Source organism: Aspergillus niger (assembly GCF_000002855.4).
Source record: "Aspergillus niger supercontig An08".
Taxonomy (NCBI): domain Eukaryota; kingdom Fungi; phylum Ascomycota; class Eurotiomycetes; order Eurotiales; family Aspergillaceae; genus Aspergillus; species Aspergillus niger.
In genome coordinates, this window is record NT_166524.1 from 1025674 (window position 1) to 1051988 (window position 26315).

The 26315-nt window shown below is 49.9% G+C and overlaps 8 protein-coding genes across 8 annotated transcripts; 5 read left to right on the top strand and 3 right to left on the bottom strand.

Moving 5' to 3' along the window:
* Positions 1-232: 232 nt before the first annotated feature.
* An08g04270 (uncharacterized protein) lies at positions 233-1423 on the bottom strand (the record flags this gene model as incomplete). Its single annotated transcript, XM_001392507.3, has 1 exon — positions 233-1423. One exon carries the CDS (start codon positions 1421-1423, stop codon positions 233-235), a length of 1191 nt encoding a protein of 396 aa, XP_001392544.1.
* Positions 1424-2688: 1265 nt separating this feature from the next.
* Positions 2689-4380, bottom strand: An08g04280 (uncharacterized protein; the record flags this gene model as incomplete). Its single annotated transcript, XM_059748995.1, has 4 exons — positions 2689-3048; positions 3109-3756; positions 3814-3918; positions 4000-4380. 4 exons carry the CDS (start codon positions 4378-4380, stop codon positions 2689-2691), a joined length of 1494 nt encoding a protein of 497 aa, XP_059601187.1.
* Positions 4381-5650: 1270 nt separating this feature from the next.
* An08g04290 (uncharacterized protein) lies at positions 5651-6759 on the top strand (the record flags this gene model as incomplete). The annotated part of the gene is made up of 3 exons (XM_001392509.1): positions 5651-5716; positions 5782-5907; positions 5959-6759. The coding sequence occupies 3 exons, from the start codon at positions 5651-5653 to the stop codon at positions 6757-6759; spliced, it is 993 nt and encodes a 330-aa protein (XP_001392546.1).
* Positions 6760-10266: 3507 nt separating this feature from the next.
* On the top strand, positions 10267-12860 carry An08g04300 (uncharacterized protein; the record flags this gene model as incomplete). The annotated part of the gene is made up of 4 exons (XM_059748996.1): positions 10267-11014; positions 11078-11875; positions 11954-12144; positions 12195-12860. The coding sequence occupies 4 exons, from the start codon at positions 10267-10269 to the stop codon at positions 12858-12860; spliced, it is 2403 nt and encodes an 800-aa protein (XP_059601188.1).
* An 815-nt stretch (positions 12861-13675) lies between these two features.
* Positions 13676-14823, top strand: An08g04310 (uncharacterized protein; the record flags this gene model as incomplete). Its single annotated transcript, XM_059748997.1, has 5 exons — positions 13676-13789; positions 13962-14513; positions 14547-14636; positions 14691-14721; positions 14795-14823. The coding sequence occupies 5 exons, from the start codon at positions 13676-13678 to the stop codon at positions 14821-14823; spliced, it is 816 nt and encodes a 271-aa protein (XP_059601189.1).
* A 2048-nt stretch (positions 14824-16871) lies between these two features.
* An08g04320 (hypothetical protein) lies at positions 16872-17734 on the top strand (the record flags this gene model as incomplete). Its single annotated transcript, XM_059748998.1, has 2 exons — positions 16872-17001; positions 17076-17734. The coding sequence occupies 2 exons, from the start codon at positions 16872-16874 to the stop codon at positions 17732-17734; spliced, it is 789 nt and encodes a 262-aa protein (XP_059601190.1).
* A 1536-nt stretch (positions 17735-19270) lies between these two features.
* On the top strand, positions 19271-20083 carry An08g04330 (uncharacterized protein; the record flags this gene model as incomplete). The annotated part of the gene is made up of 1 exon (XM_001392513.1): positions 19271-20083. One exon carries the CDS (start codon positions 19271-19273, stop codon positions 20081-20083), a length of 813 nt encoding a protein of 270 aa, XP_001392550.1.
* Positions 20084-21258: 1175 nt separating this feature from the next.
* On the bottom strand, positions 21259-21841 carry An08g04335 (hypothetical protein; the record flags this gene model as incomplete). The annotated part of the gene is made up of 3 exons (XM_059748999.1): positions 21259-21364; positions 21541-21570; positions 21627-21841. 3 exons carry the CDS (start codon positions 21839-21841, stop codon positions 21259-21261), a joined length of 351 nt encoding a protein of 116 aa, XP_059601191.1.
* Positions 21842-26315: the final 4474 nt, after the last annotated feature.

Sequence of the window (26315 nt, forward strand, 5' to 3'; positions counted from 1 at the left end):
TATTAGTACGGTCAGGTTGCCCCCTAACCTAACCGGTGAACTAGTATGAAACATTGTCGATATCGAGACTCAAACTCCATCCCGACCCGCTAAGCCATATATACACAGAAATGAAATCGAATGGAAACAAAGAGGGTAAAAAAGTAAAAAAAGAAAAAAAGAAGAGATGCGACCTGCACCTCCCCACCGAGGTCATGCAAAACAAGAAGATTCGTTGGAGAAAGAGAAGATATCATATATCCTCCCCAGATATATTAGCATGCTTGAAATACTTCATCCCCACCCAAGCAACAACGACCCAAACCCACGACATAACGGCCGTCAACACAATCAATGCAGGATAATACCCCACAATGGGTAACGTAGGGTCATCCTCCAGCTCTGGAGGGGCATATGGCGTCTCTCCGACGTCCCACGCCCAGCTCCAAACACCGAAGCAACTTCCCATTCCGACAACAAACACCAGCCACGTCACAATCAGTATTATCCACCCCCACCATTCTGTCTCCGAATAGTCCCATACCATCTCCGAGGTGCTGACAATATCGGCGGAGTGAGTTGCCAGGGGCGATTTGGCGCGGTGAAGTGGTCGATAGGCCGTCGAGTTGGCTTGTAAGGCATAGTATGAGTCGGAGCTGGACGAAGCGGTTGGGAGGTGGAGGCCGGTGGTGGTTGTTGCGGCGGCAGCGGCGGCGGCAGCAGCAGCGGCGATAGCGCTGTTTGATGTATTGGGGTGAGGGAAGGGTATGATATCTTCGTCGTCGGTGGTCATCTCATCGCCGAGGATGCTTTCTTTGGATTGATTTTGCTGACGATGCGAGGGAGCGGCTGCATTTCGGGTTCGCTGGGGTGCGTCCATAAGGGTCCACGTAGAAGTATTTCCTCCATGATCGGGGTGACCTGAACTGCTTCGCTGGGGAATGGTCTCATTATCGGGAGAGGTTAGATCGGTGAAGGAGCGTAATTGCGAATCGGAAGGAGGAAGAGGGGACGATGATGATCCTCCTGGTAGGGATGGTTGTCCGTCGGGATTGACATCGTCTCCACGCAGCAAGTCCACCGATGGCCTAGGAAGTTTCTTGTCTCGATATTCGAACCGGGTGCCCAGCAAGGCGGTCTTTCGTAGGGAGCCCCTTCTCCTGCGCGTTCTTCGGTGCTGTTGAATCGCATTCGACATTGCCCTTCCACCTCGCAAGCCGGAGCCGAAATCGCTGCTGTCGTCTCGCTCTATGCCCGAATGGCTTCGTTCTGGGGCGTTCTGAGTCGCTTGGATCATTCGCAGAAATGAGAGGCGCGAAAGTAATGAGCCGGACGAGCTGCGCTTGTGGCCGCTGCTCGCGCTCCCCGAGCGCACCCGCCTCGAGAGCTGATCATTGTTGTCCAGCGAGAGTGCCGCACCTTTGCCGTCGCTTGCATCTTCCATTGGCGCAAGCTGGGCGCGACTAGCTGGCGGTTAGCACGCCCACATCCAAAACAGGAGGTTGAAAGAGTCGTCAGGGCTTCTCATGAGCAGCGGCCAGGTCGGGGACGGGGTGAAGGGGGGAAAGGATAAGCAAGTGGTGGGTGGGCATCGGCGGCCAAGAAAGGGTCCAGGCGGTCACTCGAGAAATTCCCGGTCCCATTCTCCACCTCCCAACTCTATAAGGAGAGAGAATTTATCCGCAGCCACGGAGCGGCTGTGTTGGTATTAATAGAAATCGATGGGCCTCGACTTTGGCACGGTAGAAATAAAGTACAATATTATCGTACTGATTCCCCCCTCTGACACATTAGCTACTTCTACTGAAATAATAGAGAAGATTTCTTTGCCTTTTACTTCAATAGTGGCCATGCACTAGTATCCTGGTATAAGGCATCCAAGAGCAAGCCTCTTGGGGTTCACTAACAAAATAGGTATAACATCCGAAACGCCAGTAGCAGGGTGTGATCAAGGAGATTGGAAGATCACGCTCAGAATATCTGGTAACACAAAGACGAGGCTCAAGTACGGGGGAAAAGCGTGAAAACCGCCAAACATCACACACTAATCGATAGGAGATCAATATTCATTTGTCAAGAATTGGCCAAAGAAACGGGAGGAACATGGCTTCTCGATCATTGGAATGAAAGAAAGAGTGCGCACAGCCATCTGAGCATCAGGGCTCCTGTGCGCAGGCAGAAACAGATATAGAGCTCTTTGGCAAGCCACTCATACATACTTAACGAAATACGATACAAACTGGGAGAGGTGATAATTTGGACAATAGACCAAAGACAGGGCTCGAGAATAGCATGATAACAGAAAATACTTTTGGTTTATTCCGCAGAACGCTTGAACGGGAAGCCCAAGAAGCTTAGTAGCCTTTGATCAAAGTCACGCACATTCGTTCAAAGAAAAGAGCATATGAAAAGTTTGACTCAACAAAGCGGATTTGGGGTATTGGGTGTACGATAACACACAAATTTCATTTCAAAAGGAAGAGTTTGAGAATGGGAGATGCGCTTAGAAATCCACTTAGTCGGGGCTGTCATAAAGAGAAGAAAGTGAAAATGAAAAGGAAAGGAAGAGAGAACGGCGAGTGAGAAGATTAAAAAAAAGGGGTGGAAGGGAAAAAAAAGAACACTTCCGCTTGTCGCTGTTGCGGCTGCCAGCAGCGATACTACAATGTCCGTGCTGGCTGGCATGCAGTCAGGATCGTTGATCAACGGCTACGCTTGGTAGCCGCCGAAACCATTTCCAAAGTTGGCGTTGTTGGGCTGGTTCCAGCCGGAAGTAGGCGTGGCTTGACCGCGGCCATAGCCAGCATTACCAGGGACCTGGCCATAACCTTGGCCTGCCATGCCGGACTGGTCCCAACCTCTTTGGGTCGGAGTAGGGCCTGTAGTTGAACACATTAGCGAAAAGGCGCAGAATCTTGACAATAGAAGAGAGGTACCTTGAGGAGTCATGGGAGCGCCCGGACCGCCGTACTGGGGAAAGTACGGGGCTGGGGTGGAATTAAACCCCGAGTTGCTCTGCTGACCAGAGAAGTTGTCGAACTGGCCGGTAGGAGGACGGTCCTTGCCCCACTGTGACAGTTAGCAAGGGAAACATTTTAGAAGAGGCATGGGGGAATGCTCAAAACATACGCTGCACTTGAGGGGACGACCATTGACGTTGTAGCCGTTCAACTGGCAAATGGCCATGGCGGCATTCTCATGCGTGTCCATTTTGATAAACGCGAATCCACGGTCGGCCTGCAGACGGGTCTCGATCACGTAGCCGAAGTTCTGGAAGAGTGGGACGAGATCGGTCTGCGTGGTGTAAGGGGTCAAGTTACCCACATAGCACGTGGTCTGCCACTGTGGGGTTTGCTGGACGACCATGTCGTAGCTCTGGATGCCGTGGGTAGGGAAATGGTGATGACCGAAGGCCGTGGTCGGCGTCATCCCCATGGCGGCCATGGCCTGCTGCTGGGAAATGGAAGGCTGACCCTTTTGGTTGGCCCAGTTGCAACGAATAGCGCGGGAGCCGAGCCACTCCCCATCCATAGAACTCAGAGCCTTGTCGGCGTCAGAGCGCTCGCGGAAAGCAACAAAGCCATAGCCACGGGACCGGCCAGTCTTCATATCCCACATAACACGAGCCTCGGATACCGAGCCAAAGGCCGAGAAAGCCTGGAGAAGCACCTCATCGTTGACTTCATTGCTCAGATCTCCGACGAAAATGTGGAAGTGGTTAGACGTATCCTCCTTGTTTGTGCTGTTAGACTGGTAGGCCCAGTTCACACGAATTTCCTGCAGAGATCGTCAGAAGCAGTCCGATATTATGCATATGTACGTGGGCTTGCATACCGACTGGTGGATGCGACGTCCGTTGAGCGTCTGCATGGCCCTCTCGGCGGCGCCCGGGTCGTCGAATTCGACGAAGCCGTAGTTGTATCCTTTACTGTTGAACTTCTGTAACAATTAGCATGAGGAGGGGAGTTATGCAAGATATGAGGTGCTCCGCAGCAGCTGCAGCAGTAAAGTAAAACTTACGTTCTTATCCGGAATGATCTTGACACTGACGACATGGCCAGTCGTTTCAAAGATTTGCTTCAAGATATCCTCAGTCACCCGAGGGTCGAGGCCACCGACATACAGAGCCCTCTTGTTTGGTTCAGGGGCAGCGCGGCGTACGAAACCACCAGCGCTGGTCGGGGACATCATGTTTCCGGACATGGGAGAGGTAATGGCGGTCGGGATGGGGTTGGTGTTCTGAGGAATCACCACAGGCGGGCGGNGAGGCGGCGGCATGTGGGAAGGATTAGCTTGACCATTGCCCTGAGACGCATCGTACTGCTGGTTGGGAGCAGCAGCAGAGGTTTGGGGGGGAGGAGGGAGGGTCGAAGAGGTAGAGGCGGCAACGTTGTCGGCCATTGTTGAGAGAGGTCACGAGATGCAAATTTACAGAAGAACCGATCGGGTCAAACGAGCACAAATTGCCAGATGGAAAAGGACGAAGAAAGCGTTTGACGGGACAGCAGGAGGATGAGATGCAATCTTTGATGACGGGACGATGCAGGCGTTACGCAGTCAAAATTAGAGTAGGCGAAGGCGGAAAACGACGCGGGGATCGAAACACCCAGGTCAAGATGGAAACTGGCAAAAGCGCTAAACTAGATCATACAATGGGGACCACGATACGGGCGGTAGCTAGAGCGGACGATCGCCGTCAAGAAAACGACGCTGGAATGCTTCGAGAGGCTGGGAAGATTGCACGGTGAGGTGCTGGAGAAGCGGGCGACTCAAAACACAACGGGAGGTTGTCGTTTTCTCAACCAGCCCCAACAAGTGAGCGAGGTGGCAGCAGCAGCAAAAGAGCTTCAGATTCGGGCAACCGAAGCCGGGACGGAGGTGTGTTTGAGGCAAACGCAACGGTGGAACAAGAAGACGGAGGGAAATAGAAAAAGAGCAAAGATGAAAGGAAAGGGAAAGAAAAACAAAGGGAAGAGAAAACAGATGCACACGGGCTCACGAGCTCGACAAACACCTGGATGAGAGAGGATGGAGAGAAGAATGGAGGGAAGAAGAAGAAGGAAATGGGGAAAGGAAACAGGGGAAGAAAAGCTGCGATGATCTGACTTGACGGGAAGTTTGACTGGAGAGCAGAACGAGGAGTTTGGATGGTCAAGAGCCGCTCCGGGTGGGGGGCGCGCTAGCCCCTCTTGCGTTAGTCCTCCCTTGACGGGCCTCGTCTTTGTCCCAGCAAAGGCGCTTATTCTCCATCATTTGCTTCTTCTTCTCCTCCTCCTCCTCTTTCCCTTCCCTCCCGCCTGATCTGTTCACCTGCCCTCACGTTGGACAAGCTCTTGTCGCGTCCTTGCTATTTTTGTGTTCGCTGGCTTGGGCAGTCTTTGCGCGACTTCCCTGCGCTTCTTGCAATCCCTCCCCCTTTCCCTAACTGCCTGTAACAGCTCTTCTGCTCCAATTGGTTTTCAGGTACTACCGTCAAAGAACCCGGCACCCGCTCTCACGGACCTTCTGAAACCGTCCATTCACATCTAACCGCGTACCACTGGCTCTCATCGCTTTTTGATACTGCTAGTGAAGGATCTTTCTTTTCGAATTTTAGTGTCAATCACGACCAATCGGACAGCCGACGGGTCGTAAAAACCCGCCTGTCTATCACTGTACTACTTTTATAGCCATGGCAGCAACAAATTTCTCAAATCCGGACTCGCTTGACGTTTTGACGTCAATGGTCAACCAAACGGTACTTCTTTATCATAATAGCCCCCCTGCAGTGCAAAAGCCCATGTTCTGACTAACTCCCAATAGCTTATAGAGACCGGCCGCTTTTTCAAAACCGGGGGTTCCATGCAGTCCAGGGCCCAACTCAAGCGGTCAATTCCCACTGCCCATGAAAAATTCCAGAGTGCACTAGATAATTTATCGGAGCAAATAGTAAGCTAGCAGCAGCTTCAAGATTTTGCGACCTGTGCTTACCATCGTCAGTTTATTGCCAAAGCTTTCCTTGAACGAGACTACGAGGCAGTCCAAGCCAAGAAAGCCGTCCTTCAGCCCGTTGAAGATGTTGTTATGAATGAATCGAACGTTAAAGTTGAATCAGAGTCGACATCACAGCCTTCTGAACAACCAGTGACCGACGCAGACACCGTCCAGCCTAAGACGGAGCCAGCTGACGATACTCTTGCTCCGAAGCCCCAGGCCGATGCAAATGCTAGCCAACCAAGCGATCAGCCCGTCAAAGTAGAGAAGCCCGAGGAAGATGCCGCTGCTGTGCCTGCAGCACAGCCCGTTTCTGCGTCAGGCGATTTCAACTTCGATTCCATGCTAGCCGATAATTCTGGGACTAACGATTTCGACCTGAACTTGGACTTTGGAGATGATGGCGTGGGAAATGACAGTTTCTTGTCAGGCTCTAATCTAGCTAATGCCACCAGCACTACCAACAATGGCAACGGGGGTGAACCCAATCAGTCAAGCAATGCTCCAACGGCTTTGCCTGGTACTGAGAACACCCCCGTTCCCGCACCGATGGGAGGGGATGCATTCGATCTTGAACTACAAAAAGCCGAAGCATTCACTACCCAGGGGGATAGCTCAGGGGAGCAGCCGTTTGATGGACAAGGTGGCAGTAACATGGAAGATGTCATGGCACCAGGAGAATCTAGCTTCGACGATCTGTTTATGGAAAACGATAATTTCGGGGGGGATGGAGCTGGAGACGCTAGCTTACTAGATGGGGATGGGTTGGTCAACATCAACGACCTGGATGACAGCTGGTTCACTTGATATCCCCCGCATGAACGTTGCTGGAGAGATGGATCAGCCCCCTTCGCACGGATAGACAAAAAGCAAACAGCTATATGCTAGTCGGGCGATAACATTCCAAGTGGGATGACGAATGTCTAGAACCATAACATCATCAATGAAGGCGACTGCTTCCTTCTACAATGCAACTTCAGTGTCATCCTCCATCACTGATGAGACACCCCTCTAGAGTGGTCAATGCAGTCAATCCGATGCCTCGCCGGAGGGAGCATTCCCATTTCTACGATTACCGAGCCGCCAATCGGCAGATCAGACGATCCACTCTGTAAGGGGGATGGGTATCGGTACCTACCTGGCAACGGAATGACGCAAGGCACTCCGAAAGTGGAGGAATGTACGGACCGGGGCACGGCGGAGCTTATCTCAGTCGGCAAACTGACGTGAAGGCGTTTTCAACTTTAAGCCCGATTAGCTCTTCTGTGTGCAAGTGCTCGTCCGGCTTGGCTTCATTGCAGCTAAGCTGTTTCCTGCTAGTTCGGCCTCGGGATAACTACTGACTGGGTCCTACGAGGGGGGTACAGTCCCAATAGTTTGGCACGGCAATGATTCTCGTTACACAGATAGTATGGGGTTCGTGTCTGGCCCAACTTTAGCCCCAAAACGACATGAATTAATCGGCTACTTTCCTGAGATTTTCAGAACAGAAGACAACGATCTACATTATGATGCTGCCTATGGGTAAATAGTAGTCCGTATGTACAAGTAAACACAGAGGAATATGCTGAAGTCAACGTAAAGTCAGGGTTACCCTGTGATGATGTCATCCCTGTGATAATGGACTTGTGTGGAGAACATCATGGGAAGCCGGTGTTGATGATCGAGATCGTCTCCAGACTGTCAGAGTGTGGTAAGCTGAAGGCCCGGAAGGTTTCGCGCTGACTAAGAGCAGGTGAAATTGTCCGGACTATCCACTACTAATTCATAGTAACCTCGATCAACGGTGTGGGCTGACATGTCGATTGAGGCTAACAAAGCCTTCCGAAGAATCTGCAAAATTCTGCGGTATATCCGTGCCTTGCCGGTCTAAGCGATTGACTACTTGGAACAATAGATATTGCAAGGCATTGATCCGGACAAGACTCGGAACTACAGGTGGCGGCGGCCATAAACGAGGGTGACGGCGAAGGCGACTGTGGAACCGTTCCCGGGATCAGGCCATGGATCTAGAATTAGACTTCTGCATCCAATTCTTCAAGTCGGAACGAGAAGTCGGGAGTGGTTTTTGGCGACCCGACGGAAGCCTGAGGGGAAAGTTGTTTTGTGATCGTACTGAATTGTGAGGCGATAGGGGAAGAAATCCACCAGATGGAAGAGGGGAGAAAAAGGTATGCCCCATCCCCCAGGCAAGCCAGGCAAGGCCAGGTCAGCCGGGAAAGGCACACCAAGCCTCAAACTACCCAGAGATCAGTCAAAATCCTTCCCGTTCGCGCCCCGATGATATCACCAGCACGGCCAAGGATCCCCGCATTGACAACGAAACGCGGCAGCCTCGCACGAAGCTCTGGGATTGTCACGAACTGTGTCCCGGTGGATCTGACCGCCTCATATCCCGGTCTTTTTTACTGGGAGTTAGATTTTCAAACTTGACTTCTGGAGATGGAGGGGTGTGTATGTATGAAGTCAAGGGAACAACCGGCTATCATCCTGATGATCCTGAACGAAAGGATAGACAATCTTATGACCGAACTTGCTTGGTCTCCAGGCTGTGCCGGAATACCCGCCCTCTAAAGCCTCAGAGTGCGTTAATTCGGCCCCCGGGCACAGCAGATCAGACGTCACTCTTTTCAGTCATGGCCGAGGCCTGGGCCCCCCTCTTTTCACGCTAACGATTCAGCTAGAGGGACAAAGTACCATCGAAGATATCTTTAGTCTAGGGTGTTCTTTTCCCTCGTACCTGGACGCGAACCGCACCACTGCCCCGTTTTCTATCACATGGAAAAGATGGGGGAGGGAAGGTAGCGAGACATACCGTAACCACACCATCAGTTCAAGACTACTACACAGAAAGTGCACTTGAGGAGAATAATATCCAGTAGCAAACATGTGCTAGGATTCGGTTCACACATCGTAAATCAGTATCGGGTCCGACGGACTGACAAAGCGGATTGAGGCCAGACCTCCATTGTAGATAACCGGAGTGGAATAGCTCGAGTAGTAGTTTACCAACGCTGGTGGTCCCCTTTCCATGGCGCCCATGTTCGTGCGGAAAGTCTGACCGCGGGTGGAAAAAGATTCAAGGACAGTCGGTCCCAGGTGGTTCAGCGAGGAGAATCGCATTCATTGGAGAGAATCGAAGGCAACTTGCGGATCACCGGATATGACTGAACCTACCGACTTTCCCCCTCCATCCGCGTCATCATCTCTTCTTGTCCTGCTCCAGCCTGGTTCAAGTAGTAGTCCTTTTCCCTTTTCTCCCCCCGCCTTGTCTTGCATTTAAGTATCTTGTGCCCAAGGAACTATATCCGCACCGCCTCATTCTTGTCCGTGTCTGTGTTGTCATTGATGTCAATGCTGCCCTTTCGCATGACATCCCCCCCCCCCCCCAAGTCGATGATTGACTCTCTCTTTTTTCGCCCCAACTAGATACTTACTGCTCCTCACACGCCCTACCCCCCAGACATATCCCATTTGGGTCATTCGGTGTTTTGGCTTTCCCCCCGCATCATCGACCAATCTGGCCTGCTTGACGCTACTGAAAACGGTGATCCCTTCCTTCGCGTTTGAACGCTTGAATACTAGGGACTTTACTTTTCTGCTGCGCCGCGGTGGACGTGCTGCTCCTTGCGCCGTCGATCATCTCCCAAACTCAGAAAAGATCCCAACCCCAAAAGAGGCAAAGCAGGAAAAAATAAAAAATAAATAAAAATTGATCTTAGGGAAGAGAAAAAGAAAAGAAAAAAGGAAAGAACGCTACGAAATTAAGGACAGGAAACTGTGACGCCGTCCCAAGGAAAATTCCACTGGTCGCACGACTCGCTGCAGCTGGGACTGTGCGTAAGAGTCAACCTGAACTGAATATACTTCCCCAAGCCCAGTCTTCTACTTTCTCCATTTCGGTAAGTCGTCGATTCATCCCAAAACGTGCTTGCTTCTTTACTGCTTTACTTTTTTCTAATTTTCCCTTTTCCCTTCCTTTTACCCTTTGGCCCTGCTGCATTCCTTTCTTCCCTTCCTCTTTTTCTCTTTCTATCCTTCTCCTTTCTTCTATCTTCCTTTATTACTCTTCATCTTCTACCTTGCGTCTCCCTTGGTGACATCCCTCGCAATCCCGTGTAATCTCTCCCCTCTATACATCAGCATACTACATCCATCTTGGGTACCTCACCTGCGCCTCTCTATATCCGTCTTACCCGTGGTTGAAAATCAGCCTATCCGGACATCCGGCAGTCATCTTTTGCCTTTCCTCTTTTTCCCTTAGGGTCTTCATTGCGTCTGGCAAATAATGCTCTGCGATTGGTGCTTTTCACGATGACGACTCACATCTCCCATCTCGAACAGGATTTATCCGGTTCCGTGACCACTACAACTAGTGCCGTCTCCCACCTTTCCTGTGGCGCCCCCGATTCTGTGCCAATTTTTCACAGTCTCTTGAGGTTTCGTTCCGATCATCGTCGGTCTTTAGAAACTTCGAGTGTAGTTGGCGACACTGTTGCGGTCGAGCAAGTTCCACGGCCAGGCCATCGGCGGCGAGCGTCCATACTTAGCAAGCTGGCGGGTCCGCGGGAAAACGCAAAGCGATTCCTCCGCCTGGGGACCCCTATCCACTTGACTACTACCCTGACGCCACCCACTCCCTCAATGCCCGAAACACATCGCCCTCGTCCGGTGTCTGAGATCTTTCTGTCCCCCGATGATGCACAAATGCTTTCCAGCACGGGTTTGAGGACGGGCAGGCTGCGCTCCCACTCTTCGTCGACTGTGTCGGCGTCCCAGCCTTCCCCGATTTCGGCTCAACCGGCAATCCCGGCGGCGGATCCATCGGTGCCGTTTCCCACACTGCGCAATGAGAAGATCGTGGCGACCGGCAGTGGGATAACTGTTGGTGTTGCGCTCACCGAACCCGTTCTGTTTCTTCAGGGATATGATCATAATGATCCCAGCACTAAAAAGTCCGCCATCTTGCGCGGGCAGCTGCATCTTAAAATCACCAAGAGTGTCAAGGTCAAGAAGATCTCCATTTGTTTCCGCGGACATGCTCAGACCGATTGGCCGGATGGTATGCACCCACCCATTGTTCTTCCTCCAGGTGGCGTCATCACTAACGCTTTGTCTCATGTAGGCATTCCGCCCAAGAAAGTCCACTTCCACGACAAGAAAGACCTCGTCACACATGGCGTCATGTACTTCAACCATGGAGATACTGCGCTAATGCAGAACGACTACGGCGCGCACTTCTACCAGCACGCCAAACCGGTGACGTCGGTGACGGGCAAGGATGGGCCGACCACCAGCACTCGGGAGTTGCTCTCAAAGACCGGCTCGGCGACCTCGTTGGGCCAGAACGGCCAGCTCACGACCAAGGATCTGAAGCGACTGTCTTTGCAGTCCAATCATTCGCGCAGTTTCGGCAAGAATGACGCCCCGCCGCCCCCGGTTCACACTCAGCGCAACTACCGGTTGTTCCCTGTCGGTGATTATCTGTATAGCTTCGAGTTTCCCATCGATGGATCTCTCCCAGAGACGATCAAGACTGATCTGGGGTCTGTTCGGTACGATATCGAAGCGATCGTGGAACGGGCGGGTGCGTTCCGCCCCAACCTGCTGGGTACGTTGGAAGTGCCGGTCATCCGCACGCCGGCAGAGGGCTCGTTGGAGCAGGTCGAGCCGATCGCCATCTCGCGAAACTGGGAAGACCAACTGCATTATGACATTGTCATCTCGGGAAAGTCATTCCCTCTTGGATCGCAGGTTCCCATTGCGTTCAAATTGACGCCGTTGGCGAAGGTCGAGTGCCACCGCATCAAGGTGTATGTGACCGAAAACATTCAGCACTGGACTGCGGACAAGAGCGTCCATCGGTTTCAGCCAGCGAAGAAGGTGCTGCTTTTCGAGAAACGGGCGGACTCGGCCAGTACCAGTACCTATCCAGGAAGCTCAATGCGAGTGATGGCAGGTGGTGGTATCGACTGGGACCGTCGCGCGGCTGCTGCGAGAGGTGAAGAGATTGTCGATCGGAACCGCACCAACCTCCTTGGAAACCTCTCCAGCGACGCGGGGGTTGGCCCGACTGAGATGGAGTTCAACGTTCAGCTTCCCAGTTGCCAGGAGATGCGCAACCGGGATGAGTCCCAGCGACTGCATTTTGACACCACGTATGAAAACATCCAAATCAACCATTGGATCAAGGTATGTTCTCATCCTTAGCATTCGAATCGCTCGATATTAACGTGGAATAGATTGTACTGCGGCTGTCCAAGGTTGACGAAAGAGATTCGGGTAAGCGAAGACACTTCGAGATCTCGATCGACTCTCCATTCCACCTGCTTTCTTGCAAGGCTACACAAGCGAATATCTACCTACCAGCATACACCTCGCCCGACTCGGAGCCGCAGCCGCAGGCTCAGGAGTATGAATGTGGTTGTCCGGGGGCGCCGCCCGTCAACAGGAATGGCTCTCGGAACGGCTCCAGCCGGCAGTCACTGTCCTCTGACCGGGACGAGGTGCCACTCGGCGGCGCAGTTGCGAGAAGCTTCACCAATGGTTCCGGCGGGCTGGCTCGACCTCCCCAGGCGCACTTGGCGGATGAGCCAACCGATCGAAATCCTGCGCCGCGACCGATGCATCTTCTGCGGGCGCCATCATTTGCACCGCCCGCCTTTGAGGAAGTCCCGCCACCACCACCACTCGTGACGCCTCCCCCGGAGTATAACTCCATTGTTGGGGATAACGACAGAGAATCGGTGCTGCAGGACTACTTCTCACGGCTATCCTTTTACGAGGAACATGCCGACGATGATCGGGGCCGCGGACGAGTTGATGTGCCTCTGACGCCAGGAGGGCGTGTGAACCGCAGCATGGACGTCCCACGCGAGTGGGTGCGTCTGGAGGAGTCGGCCGTCTAAGATTGACGAGCCGCATTTACGACGCTTATGAGGATTGTACTTTTGTTTTAGAGGACGGTGGGAGTTTGTGATACAACCGGCGTTTGATCCTTCCGGAGCAACGTAGGCTGGCCTCCTATCTGATTTATCTGGTCTTGATTGGATATGGCGCCCGAGGAACAGGGATGTATTTGTGGCATTGTTTGAGCGATCTTCCTCGTTCCTCGTACTATATACATACTGTTTATATTATGTTTAGATACCAGCTGTAGCAGATACAGCAGATGCATGGATTGAGTTATACGTTCACTTCACTATTGGATTGATTCCCCTCCCTTGCGTAAAGTATAGTTCAATAACTCCTACCCATTGAAGCCAAATCAAACCTAGAGTGCAACAGCGGTGAATGCATCGAAGCAAGTGAGCAGTCGATAAGTAGATAGTTATAGAGAGTAAATATTGAACCCGCCCGTGGTGGCGCACCGCCCGCATAGAGCTGCCTCTTTCGGCCAATCGTGCGCTTATCCACCTCAAAGTATTTAAATTTGATTGACGCCATCATCACCTGCATTTATTGATCTGTACCACCACCTCGTGCTATTCCTTTTATTTCTCCCCATTCGACGACTAGAACGCATCATATATAATATCATATCAGCCACGTTCTAGTCCACACCGCTTTCGACTGAAACTTCCTATCTCCAGCGGGTTGAAGTTGTGACTGGCTATTAGCACAAAAGGGTTAGAGTTGCAGTGAGTACTACCATCGACAACTATAAGTATATAGATACCTAACAAATGAAAGGAAAATACGAGAGAAAGAAGAAAAGAGCAAAATGCCCATCAAAGTAACAGACCTCACCGAGGCAGATATTCCCGCCGCCATTGAGATCATTCAGACGGCATTTGCGGAAGATCCGTATTTCAAGTGGGTGTTTGATGCTGAGAATGTAAGTCACTCACAGATAAAACATACCCGAACGAGGTCGATTCTGAGCGTGTAGATGATGATAAAGAGAATTGCACCATGCTAACCAACTCTTCAACTTTCCCATCAACGCGGTCGGTTGGGGAGATACCAACCGACCGGTATGGGAATTACCTTTCATCTAAATGATATAGTTCAACAAACAACGGAATCACGATTCATTAGCCGTCCGATGTCGCTGGGGAATTAACAATGCCATCTTCCAGGTTGCCAAAGACATCAGCACCACCACAGAAGCAGGAAAAGAAGGGAATGAGAGAGTAGTCGGCGTCTCCTGCTGGCTCCCACCCCAACCCCCTCACATGCCCGAAACCTGGTACAGCTGGACGCAAAGCTGGCTACTCAGTTGGCGGCAGATGCTCAACAACGTGTGGCATTTCGGCCGGGGCGGACTGCGCACGAACCGGTACTGGATCTGGAAGGAGCGGCAGCATGAAGCGCAAAGCCAGATCTGGGATGATCCGAAAGGATACTATTTTTGCAACATAGTGGCAGTCCGCCCCGATTGTCAGGGTTTGGGGGTAGGGAGGAAGCTTTTCGAAGCGGTGACGGATCGGGCGGATCAAGAGGGCGTGAAGTGTTATTTGGAGAGTTCGAGGAATGTGCCCAATGTGCAGATTTATGAGAAGATGGGGTTTGAGATGAGGAAAGAGATGGAGTGTAGGGATGGGAGGGATGTTTGTATGGTGAGTTTCTTTTACTATCTATCTATATGGTAGTTTCTGTGGAGGGGGAGGAGGAGAAGGGAGGTGGAGGGTGAAACGGGGGTGTTGCATCAGATGGCTAACTTGCGGCAGCTCTATTGTATGGTTCGTGAACCAAAGTCCAAGTCGGAACAGTGAGGGGCGTTCGATCGATTCTAGAAACTAGATGGTTGGATGTACTTTGTAGCAGGTTTGTTTGAGGAGACAACAATGATACAACGGATATTGAAATAGATTCTATGAGTAGGCTATTCAATGATTAGATAGATTAGATATATCATTGGTCAGTTGATTGGAAAGCACGGACCAGTATTACTTACTCCTCCCACTGAAGGTAGCAGCATCCCTTGACTGCATTCATTGCCTTTATCCAGGTACCTCAAATGGAAGGCTAGCAGTCATCACTCCCTCATTATCAATCTACCACAACCCTCACCATGGACAACTCAACCCAAAAAACCCGCCAACGCATCCTTCACCAAATCGGCGTAATCTTTCCTATCCTCCCCCCCCCAGAAATCACCTCAAGCACAATCCGAATCCTCGGTGACATCCCAAACAGTATCCTAAACCCTAGCAATTACCTAGAATCCATACATCCCTTCATCTCAGCCACCGAGGAATCCCTCAAGAATCTTCACCCAAACAGCAAGACTCTTCTCATCGCCGCTAAAATCTACCGTGGGAAGCACTCCTACTTTATACTCGACCTCAACAATAGAGACTATGGCTATGAAACTGCCAATGAATGCAAGGCATTAATCCCTGTTTATGTCATTCGCTTATCGAAAAGACAACCTACCATCTATTTAAGACGGGTGTTGGATGAACCCATCGCGAAGATTTTTAGGAACATGCATAATCTCATGGTCAGGATCCGCTACCTTTGTTTGATAATCATTATGATGAGGATATGCAATACCCGAATCCGCGCAGGGCGGAATGGGAGTTTTGAGGTGGATGGGTTTGCGATCTTCTTCTGGGGAACCTTTGACGTGAATAGAGAATGGTGTTGTCTCATGCAGCTGTGTTGATGCCGGTGTCGTACATTTGTGAACTGCATCTTTTCATCCAGTATATGCAGTCCAGTGGGGAGTAGTCAAACTGACACCCTAAGGCATCCAGCCATATGCAGCATAGGAAGAAGGCCAAGGCCACGCATAACCATGGCACAATCACTCCGTACTGCGTTTGTAGCAGGTTTGTTTGAGCACATGGTGCGGCAGTGTGAGACGAACACCCAACACTTCGACGAGATCCAGTAGCAGTATTTATGCCTCGGAACCCAGCTAGCTTTGTGTCAAAAGGCAACGAATGTAGGCATGTGGCTGGATTTTCAGCAGACTTTAAATATGGAAACCCCGATATTGAGTGGACCATCAATGGGCCATTGAGAATTGATCATCTATATTGACCACGAGTCTATCATCTCCTCCTTGCAGTCCATATTCGGGTTTCTGCAGAAAGCAACAGCCCCTTATTTCCCTTCCTGGCCAAGACCCGGGGAAACGGATCCACGGGTGGGGGATCCACTTGGTGATTCCCATTCTTCGTATGCTGTAACGCAGTGCGCCCGTTGCCAAGTCTGTTTCTTCTTTGTTTGATGTATATATTTTGAGAGGAGATGTATTAAGAGGATACTAGTATATCTATGTATATTCTTTTAATAGTAATATCTCATATATATATCTGTATAATTATTGTAGAAGCACAGATAGAGTGATAAGTATGTGGATAACATCCGAGTCAGAACCCAATGATCCGCCGTTTCATAAACTACCGACTAGCCCAGTCGATCATCCAGGCCGGACAACAAAGTAAACTATCTGAACTCACTAACAACTGTGGTAAAGTTTCTAGGACTCGATAATGGAACCGCCTAGACCAACCCCCCTCTTCCCTCCGTCAGGGGGTTGGTTCAACGTTCAACGTAGACAAGTTCGTTCCCAAGCCGGTGTCTCGACTTGATTGCCCGTCAACTAGCTAGTGAGACTAATTAGGGTTGAATAATAAGCCGGGACGAGAATGCCGAAGATACTACCCTTTTTTTTTCTTCATCCTGGTTTCAGGAGAAAAGTATCTTTTACTTGTTTATACCAAGAATTAGACTAGACTAGTAGACTTAGAGGTGACCCTTTTTGTTGGTACTTTAGGGTGGGGGTGGATATATCAACTACTTTTTTCTTTCTTCTTCTTTTTTTCTTTCCCTTCGATGTGTTTTTGATTCGATTCTGTGCGCAGCTGGTCTGTGATATGATTACAATTATCATCTCTTTCTCTCGTCAATTTGTTCCAAAACTACGGACTATAATAATCGTTAACATTAATCAACTATAACAAATGTCGACATCTTCCAACAACCATGATGTTGTCTACCACGCCCATGAATATGACCCTCGCAGCGACTCAGCACCAACAGCGACAGAACTCACCATCCAGGCGAGGGTAGGTCTAGCTCTTGGTATACTAGGTATGAACCATCTGTAACCTCCACCCTATTGCCCTATCAAAATATTCTAACAACATTATCCATAATAATAATAGGAGCAATAATGCTCACCATAATCCTCACAACCCTCATCGTCCTCCGAATACAGCGCGGTCCAAGCATCACTCTCCGGACACTCTTTTCCCGAAAGCCCATTCCACCGAGGGAAGGAGACAGGGGGCGGTTATCATTATCGCCGTCTTCGAATATTCCTTGTTCTTCTTCATCAGATGAAGAATCTCAGCCACCGCCGGCATACACCCACACCCACCCGTTGTCAGAACCGATACCGGGAACCAAAGGAGATAGTATCGTCCAACAACCACAACAAGCACATCTACCCCCCTCCCTTCGAAAAGAACTCAATCTCCACATCGATACAAGCCATACACCTACTACTGCTATTGCTACTACGAAACCTAAACCAACACCCCTCAGGACAATGTCTGATACAGCGATCCTTAGATCATCATCATCTGAGAAAGATAAAGAGGCGCGTTCGACGTTAGAGGTGCAGATCCACCACCATAATCACCCGTATTACAATCGACTGAGAACGGGGAGCCCTAGGTCACCTGCAGGCAGCGGTAGTGGCAATCGATCAGACAGATTGTGTCCGCCGGACGAGTATGCAGTCCCGCCGGATAGTCCTGACGTGATTGTTTTGCCGTCGCCGAGGGAGTTGCAGAAGTTTAGGATTAATGTTTATCGATAGGATTATATGTTTAGTATGGCATGATGGGGATGGTTTTGGTGTGTTGGATTGTTGGGATGTGACTTGGGCTATGTATATGGTATTCATGTATGTTGATAATGATAATGATGATGAGTACTCATGGGATTTTCATCGGTGGTCTATGGCGTTTGGTGATGGAATTAGGGATCGAAATTGCTCAGTGTCATGGCTTAGTATATCAGCTCTGAAGTGACTGTCATTGACTCAGTTAGTAGTCTTATATCGAGAGATAAAATAGTATACTGGATACGTTCCGGTGTTTTGGTTCTTTCAACTACTAGTCTCCAGTCGGTTTGATGATTTCTGTAGAAAACTAGTAAGTAGTAGATCCGTGAGATACCATAATCTAGTCAAGTCATAGTATTCCCAGCACCCCAGAAATAAAGTCTCACGACGCTGGAGCTGAGTATCCAAGGAAGAGTATACCTCAGCTAAGACATTGCAAATATGAAAGAGTTACAATGAATATCATACGTGTACCTGAAAGGTCCATTCAATGACTTACCATCTCTAATCTACCCAGACACAATCAAAAAGTGAATACAGAGGACATTCTACTCCCCTTTGATTAATTACAATGAATAAGGATCAGTCTAGTACTACTACATACTACATATAACATATATGGGTATAGTGGATAGTATTGATTCCCTGTGTGTTGTGTTGGCTTGGCCTGAAACTGCGTAACATTCATACTTTATTCCAGCGGCTATGAACTTAGATCATTCCTCATAATGAATAAGGTAGCTAGATCTTCGGACAAATTTCCCAACGGCTGATCAGGACCGGGTATTTAGATTAAGCGGGTACCAATCAGGGATTTGAGATGAGGTGGTCATTCATTGTGAGGTTACACAGGATGATATCGAGTTAGTGGGTAGTGTTGGATCATCCATGTATGCTATGTTTCAGATTATTCATTGCTACTCACTTTTATGAAGTTTATATTGGCTTGTGAAATGGACTATAAGGGGTATGCTATCGAATAGGCTTGGGTTGTAGTATTCCTATAAGCAGTAATATGTTAGACCTTGCCAAGCTGCGAGCAAGGTCTTGTCTAGTCTGCCTTGACATGACCGACAACTTGAAGGAAAGCGGGTGAACAACCCAGCCAGGCTCTGACTATTCCTACATGCACGACTACCCTCCCACAAGCGGATATATAACTTCAAGTCACTTCCCTATATCAGACATTATTGATTGGTATGCCGCCGGATGGGAGATTCAGGACCACGATAGTTGTAACAGTGATAGTCTAGTCCATGTCTGTGAAGCTGCGTATGTTTCTTTCACCGTGAACAGCATGCACGTGGCGCCATGTGGGGATGCACGTCTAGAGCATCGCGCCGTCTGGTGCGTGAATACTATCATGTCCAGCTTTATAAATGGGGCTGGTGCTCTAAATTCTTTTCTTTTGTTTCTCCTCTTCTCACTCATGCACAGTTGTGATTTTCTGTCTTTATCGTTGACTCTGATCACTGAAACTTCTTCAAGATATCCTGTCTGCACGTCATCATGTTCATACTCATTCTCTTCCTCGCCCTACTGGCCCAGGGTCTTACCATTCCCCGCTCACCCACGGGCAACATCTGGCAGCCCAGAGTAGGCGCTTCATGGGACATTGTTCTCTCCACCAACGTGCCCCGTCCTGATCCCACCACTGAAATCTATGACATCGACATGTGGAGCAGCGAGCCCAGTACCGTCGATGCCCTCCACAGACAAAACCACAAAGTGATCTGCTACTTTTCTGCCGGAAGCTACGAGCCGCACAAAAAGGACAGTGCCTCGTTTCCAGAAGAAGCGCTGGGCAATCCCCTCCATGACTGGCCGTCGGAGAGATGGCTGGATGTTCGCCATCCTCAAGTGCGCCGGATCATGGCAGCCCGATTGGACCGAGCACAGAAACTGGGCTGTGATGGTGTTGATCCAGATAATGTTGATGGCTACGGGAACGATAACGGGTTTGGCCTGAAGAAACAGGATTCAGTGAACTATATCAACTGGTTGGCTGGAGAGGCGCATAGTCGCGGCTTGGCTATGGGGCTGAAGAACGCGGGGGACGTCATTCCTGAGGTTTTTGCGAACGTGCTGTGGAGTGTCAATGAAGAGTGTGCGAATAGAAACGAGTGCGATCTGTATGCTTCTATTGCAAGGGCCGGGAAGCCGATTTTTCACATCGAATACCCGAAAGGTACTGACAGGAATGACAATGAAGATGTCGATCCGGAGGAGAAGAGACGGCACTGCGAATTCTCCAATTCGGGACTGTTTTCAACGGTTCTGAAGAACATCATCCTGGATCGTTGGGTTCAACGGTGTAACTGATACTGTTGTCTGCCATCTTTCGGTGTATTGTGATTTGTTTCCATACCAGCTGAGCTGGGTTGTGTTTATGCTGTGCATCCTATCCTCTGGATATGAGGTGCTTAGGAGTTTGCCACCAACAATATGATATTGTTTGAACCGAAACTTGCATGCTTACCGGTATGGTGTTCGCCGCTCTGGAGTAAACATATCGTTCCGGTGCCTTGATGGATTAGGTTGATTGCTCCTATTTCGAAGCAGACACTGTATTTCATTTGTAACAGGATCTTCAGTATCAACACAGCAGTAGCTCATATCTGCCGTCAATACCATGCTCAGCATAATAACCTGCAGACCGATTAGCTTCTCGTAGAGCCTGGCATTCGTGATGCAATTGGCTCGGCGATACATGCTATAGGCGATCTCCGAACACTCTAATGCTTGACGAATATCACATGGATCTGCTGCGACCGTAAATTAATCCTGGTGACTAAGTTTTTTCACGTGCTGTAGAATTGGCAGCCGTTATCACCTAACGCCACCGTTGGCAATGGTATGAGCTTCTTATCTCGCGCACGGCCCTGCAGCTTAGTATGCCGGAACGAACTAAATAGGGTCCAGAACATCTGCTGAGTAGTAAGCGGGATTCAGAAAAGCGGCAGCCTAGAAGAATTATATTTCAGTAATAGCAACCACCGCCACCAAGGTCTTTGATAGCAGTGCGTCGAATCAAGAGTTTTCCGATGTAGTCTGCTAGTCATCCACCAGATACTGACCGTCCTGCACTCAAGACACGCAAAGAGCATGATGTGGCTAGGGTCATAGCACCCCCGCACTAACAAGCAAGGAAGAGGACGTGCATGCTACGCATGTAGGTGTCATGTTGGCGCTAGCTGTTCCAAATGACCTGGCTACCGCGGCTAGCCTAGCCCATGCTAAACTGCCACTCATGTTCGACATTGCTGCAGATACGAACAGACGTGCTGGATTTAGGGCGACACAGTAGGCCCTGCTTCAGTGCTATCGCTGCATAGCGTACTGCTGGTGACTAGAATGGAGCTCGGGCCTGACTTGCCAAGTCGATGCTTAGCGAGGTGTGCTTGATACATGCTGGCAGATGCAGCTACCCCCGCCCCAACTGACATGGGGAGATAGCATGGAGACCTGGTTGCATGACCAGGCAAAGAAAGTACTGCTCAAGCACAACCTGGGTCTAAGCGCATTAGACGCATGACAGATTTATGGACGAATTGTATCGAAGAAGGTCGCAGATCTGTGAGTGTTTCATCGCGTAAGATAGACCTGTAAGCAAGATCTGCATCAGCTGTATTCTTCAGTAGAGTATCAGTAAGTGATATGAGCCCGTTTGTCCGATAATTTACTCCATACTGATCATCATCCAAAGAGGTCCTCGCACGCTCACAATAATGGGATGTGTATATCCTAGTGATCTGGCTGGTTAAAAAACTTACCTTCACCGTCTTTCACATGCCATTATGCCTCGTAGACTGCATGAAGGATTGTTAATGCAATGGATACCTATCTTAGAAGAATGCTCCCAGACCACCTGCTGGTTCTGAATCGCCAACCTTTCCAGGCTAGCCATAACAGACGTAAAGGCAAGATAACTTCGAGCAGTCGACAATTGACGGCTAGAATGCTTCCTGAACTGTAACCTTGACGACCCAGTTGTTGAAACTGTTGTGGGAACGGACTGGAAGGATCGGGCTGCATGCGAAGGATGAGTAGAAGAGGTGTAGCCGTGAAGTAGTCAGTCATCCCAGATCAGGTGACGCCAGTTCTTCAAGCCAGATGTTGTGTGCTCTTTGACGGCATATTGATTGAGTCCCCTCTTGTAGCCCATTCAGACTATACTTCTGCACCTATGGCACATACTGAGAAGAAGACCGGCAACATGCCTCTATATTTGATTGCGTGATGCTAAGTGCTGATCTGACCAAACCTGAAACTTCATGACGGATCTACATATCGCTAGTCTCACTGTAGTGGACACTATAGTGGATACTATACAAACATAGGACCGAGAACTCCGAACCATCCCTGCCATCTTATTGCTGTTTCAGCTATTACTCAAGATCCACCCTTCACAGCCACCGATAGTCCGGGTGAGTATATATCCACCTTATCCTACCTAAATATCCTACCCAGACTTTACCTGATACTATACCCGGCTGCTTGACGCCAACGGTCGCAGATCCCCCTGAATGACCTAATTGCCGTTAAGCCACTATTCATTGTTTGCTACGCCAGGAAGCTTGACTTCGGTAATGCACTCGGCAGTCAGCCGGGGATAAGCATTGGCCCAATCATCTGTCATAATACCTAGCATGACCGTTGTGGCGCATCGACAAGCTTTAGAAGCAACTCACTCGTGACGAGAGATCGCAATAGGACAAGCATGGAAACTTCCACGCACGTCATAGACGCAGTCCTGGCCTCAAGCAAGGAATGTAGAAGTCCGTTATATGTTCCCTGTAGTCAATGTCTTTATGCATGCCAAGTATCTCCGAAGCTACTTACTGGCTGTTCCCTTTCAGTGTCCCGGATAGATGGAAGGTCTTCCCTATCGGCCTGGTTGAGATAAGAGAAGAGGAGTCCCGGAGTCGACCTACAATAGTAGCATACCGCATGACGGGTAAGCCGGTATTGATCGCATTATCATCTACTCTCTAGTGTAAGAGACATCACCGAATAAGGCCAAAGTGACAAGCACATTGCTGGGATATGGGAATTACCATCAGCGAATCAAGTCCAGCAAAAGGACCTTAATTTGCTCAACAAATCCCAAATATGTGCTAGATAACGGACTTGACAAAATCTCGGGCAATCAATCAACACCCAACTCCGAGACAGCTCGATGATTCGTCGATGAATCAGGGGTCCAATGGGGTAACCGATGGCGAAAGCAGCAGTAGCAGCCGGTCCGACCCCTGCCATGACCGTTAGTTAATCAATGCAGAGATAAGCAGGCAGACGAGGAATTGGACAGTGCTAGACTAACGGAACTACTATAACGTTAGCAGAAGAACAGCTTCCCGCCTAGTCATGTAGTCTAATATATGTTGACTCCCGGCGGAAACTGGACCAGTAATGGACAATGGCGCACCCTGCTGGCTCCACAGGCGATAGCTGGAAAGAAGCCAACGCTCACCTGCAGAGGACCGAGTGCAGTGACCGATGCACTTTAGCAGAAAGCCCCGGAGGAGTCCGTAGGCTTGATAATCGTTGCCAAGCGTGCTTGATTAAAGAGCCAAGACTATCATCGGTCGGATAGATCATGGCGATGCATGAGATGACATGATTTCTGGCTCGGATTCGGCCCGGACTGCCCGTGCCTCGGAGCCTTGGTACAGAATGGAATGTGATCCGTGGCTGCAATTGCTGGGATGGACCCGGAGTGGCTGGATGTTGAAGCGGAGAACGGGAGAAAAGACATTTGATCTGCTTTGTCGCATCCTTTGATAGCAGTTGCTCTATTCGAGAGGGGATTGGGCGGAAGGCCAAGTGCTTCCGCCTACCAAGTCGAGATGTCTGGAGTCAGAGGTCCAGTTTTAGGACTCACATCTGAAGTGGGGATGGATTGCTATGGCTGGTGGATTCCAGCCCCTTCCACCAGCTCGGGTAGTACTGTTCTTGGTTAGTGGCCTTGACCACCAACTAGAATTGTTCTGTTGGATTGAGACCCGGGGTGACGACTACCCGATCCAAGGTGAAAGTGAAGCTCGGGTAAAGAGAAGAAGGGTCTCGCCCTCGGTGTGTTCCTTGAGATGATGTAAGTGGGAGGGAGACTGACGAGACAGGCGACAGCTGAAATAACGGGATGCAGATAAGAATCCTTTCATAAATACCGGTATTGTTTCAACAGCATAGTTTAGTGCTATTATGCGCCTTACGTGGCTTTTAAGATCTAGGGCCACGGTCTGTAAGCCGGGCCCTGCAAGGTCTTCTGTCCGTCGTTGCGCGCCATTTACTACTACTGACATAATGAAGAGGAAATGGGAAGAACGAGACGAAGACGGTAAAATTCTCCAGCAATCACCGCCGCACTATAGCAATTGGGTAAGTATGTGGCAGTATCAGATGCAATTACCCAAGCGAACCACCAGGCTTGGGCAGTTGAAGGTACTTTGATCGGTACTTTCCCCGGGAGCCGTTAAATTCCCGTCGAACGTCTTGGCTATTTATTCTGTAATAATGGACGTAATATTATTGCCATGCTCTAACTAGATCCTTTTTTTTTTTCTCGGGTCGATGTTTGCTTCGCATTCTATCTGCCTCCCTCCCCTCTCATTTTCCTTCCCCCCACTGTATTCCTTCGCGGTGCGTTTCAGCCAGACACGATGGGAGCGCCGTGCCGACTGGGGCCAAGCCTGTCCGGCAACCTTATCGACCTTCGACGACGAGCGAAGATGACGGACAGACTTAAGAACGCATGTAGACTCCCCCGCCCCCTCACTACCCGTCGGATAATTCCTTGCCGTTGGATCCAGGGTGATTGGGGAACTGCACCGGCGACGCGTCCCTCAGAGGATGTTTCTTTTGCCGAGAGGGAGCAGCATCCACATCGGGTGGATAGATAGAGAGCTAGACGGTTGGATGGGCAGGGCGAGTCCCGTTAACATTAAAGTACCGTGGCACGGCTCAGAAGTTAAAATAATATTACCGACTCCCAGCTATAATAACAGACTTCCAGCCCGCCTTACCCCCAAGACCTTCCGGCCATCTTGAAGCAAACAATCAATTCTCTAGGACCCAGTGCGGTATGAGGTCATACTTGCATGGGTGAACTACCGGCTCTGCTTGCTTGCCTCTAACCCCCGATGCTTGCTCTACTTTGTATCTTCTCCGGTCTAGGAAAGTCATGCCATGGTGGCCCTGATAGGCCTCCTACTCATTCCGGTAATCAAGCCGCGGTCCAGCCCATATTTTTTTTTTTCGGAATATAATCTATAGGTTCGGAACAGACGTGGGGAGAAATTCGGAAGTCGAGGGCGGTCTTGACACCGGAAGACTGTTAGGAATTAGGAGATGCAGCTGACTGGGTATCCTCCGCGCTCGTCTCGAGAATCCCCCATATCTGCGGTATGAGTGGTGGACGGACAACAGAGTTATGCCGGACTCCCTGGTTTGCGTCCTATGATAGAGAGCATAGGGCATTCTAGGGACGGGAGCTGAACAAAGAAGGGAAATGGGAAATGGGGGGAACACAGAACAAAGGGCAGGGGAGGGGTTGGGAGGGTGAGGGGAAACAAAGGAAAGGAAAAGAGGAAAAAGAAAAAAAAAAAGAAAAAAAGAAAAAAAAAAAGTAAGATATTGGAAAAAACCATAAGAGAATTAAAAATTGAAAAGAAAAGTGAAAGCGCGGAAAGGAAGTGAAAGTGGAGAGCGAGGGGGGTGGAAAATCGAATAAAGAAATAAATAGAATTGTAGGAAAAGAAAAAGTAACAATCAAATTGCGAGATTCTATGGATTGAAAGACTCCAAAAAATGGAAAAGAAAAAGTAAAACAAATTCTTGGTTCAGAAAATTTTTAGAAGGATTATCCCAGTCAAGCTGAAATAATAGTTGTTTAGGTCATACAGCAGCAGGAATGGAAACGATGTGATCGACAACCCTTCACAAACTGTTTGTTCGATCTTGTCACGACGTCTGAAAGTACTATGCTGCCACTTGGCGAGTTGTCGAGGCGTCCACGCCTAATCGTGAGTAGCACGAAATTGCGCATCCGTTTTGATCCGTCTCGGCCCTCCCACCTTGTTGTTCCTCGCTGGGGTACATGCAAGGTACTAATCAATTCCCCTCTGTAGAGTGAAGTAGGAACACTCGCTGGCTCTGGTCCCTGGGTTGGCTGAGGTCCTATGGGTGTTTGGTTGTTGCTCCGCAGTCTCCGTCCGAGCCGCTGGTTCCTCTCCTGTCTCGTCTTTGTAGCATGACTGCCTGGAATTGTCGAACCGACCGTACTACTCCGTATACGGAGCAAGGCAGGAATAGTGGCCTGCGACCGCCTGCATGCCCTGCAGCAAATGCATCATCGGCCCGAGAGTAAGTTCTGTGTTGGAAGGAAATCCATGCGCACTAGCCCTTATAGGTGGGCTGAGGCAGAGAAAAGGGTTCCTTTAGCACCGCTCGGCGACCAGTGATTCGTCGAGAGACAAATTATTCTCACCAGCTCATGACAAATTGCGGTAGCCGACCACGATAGTCGTTGGGACTGCGGGAATATCAATGGCTG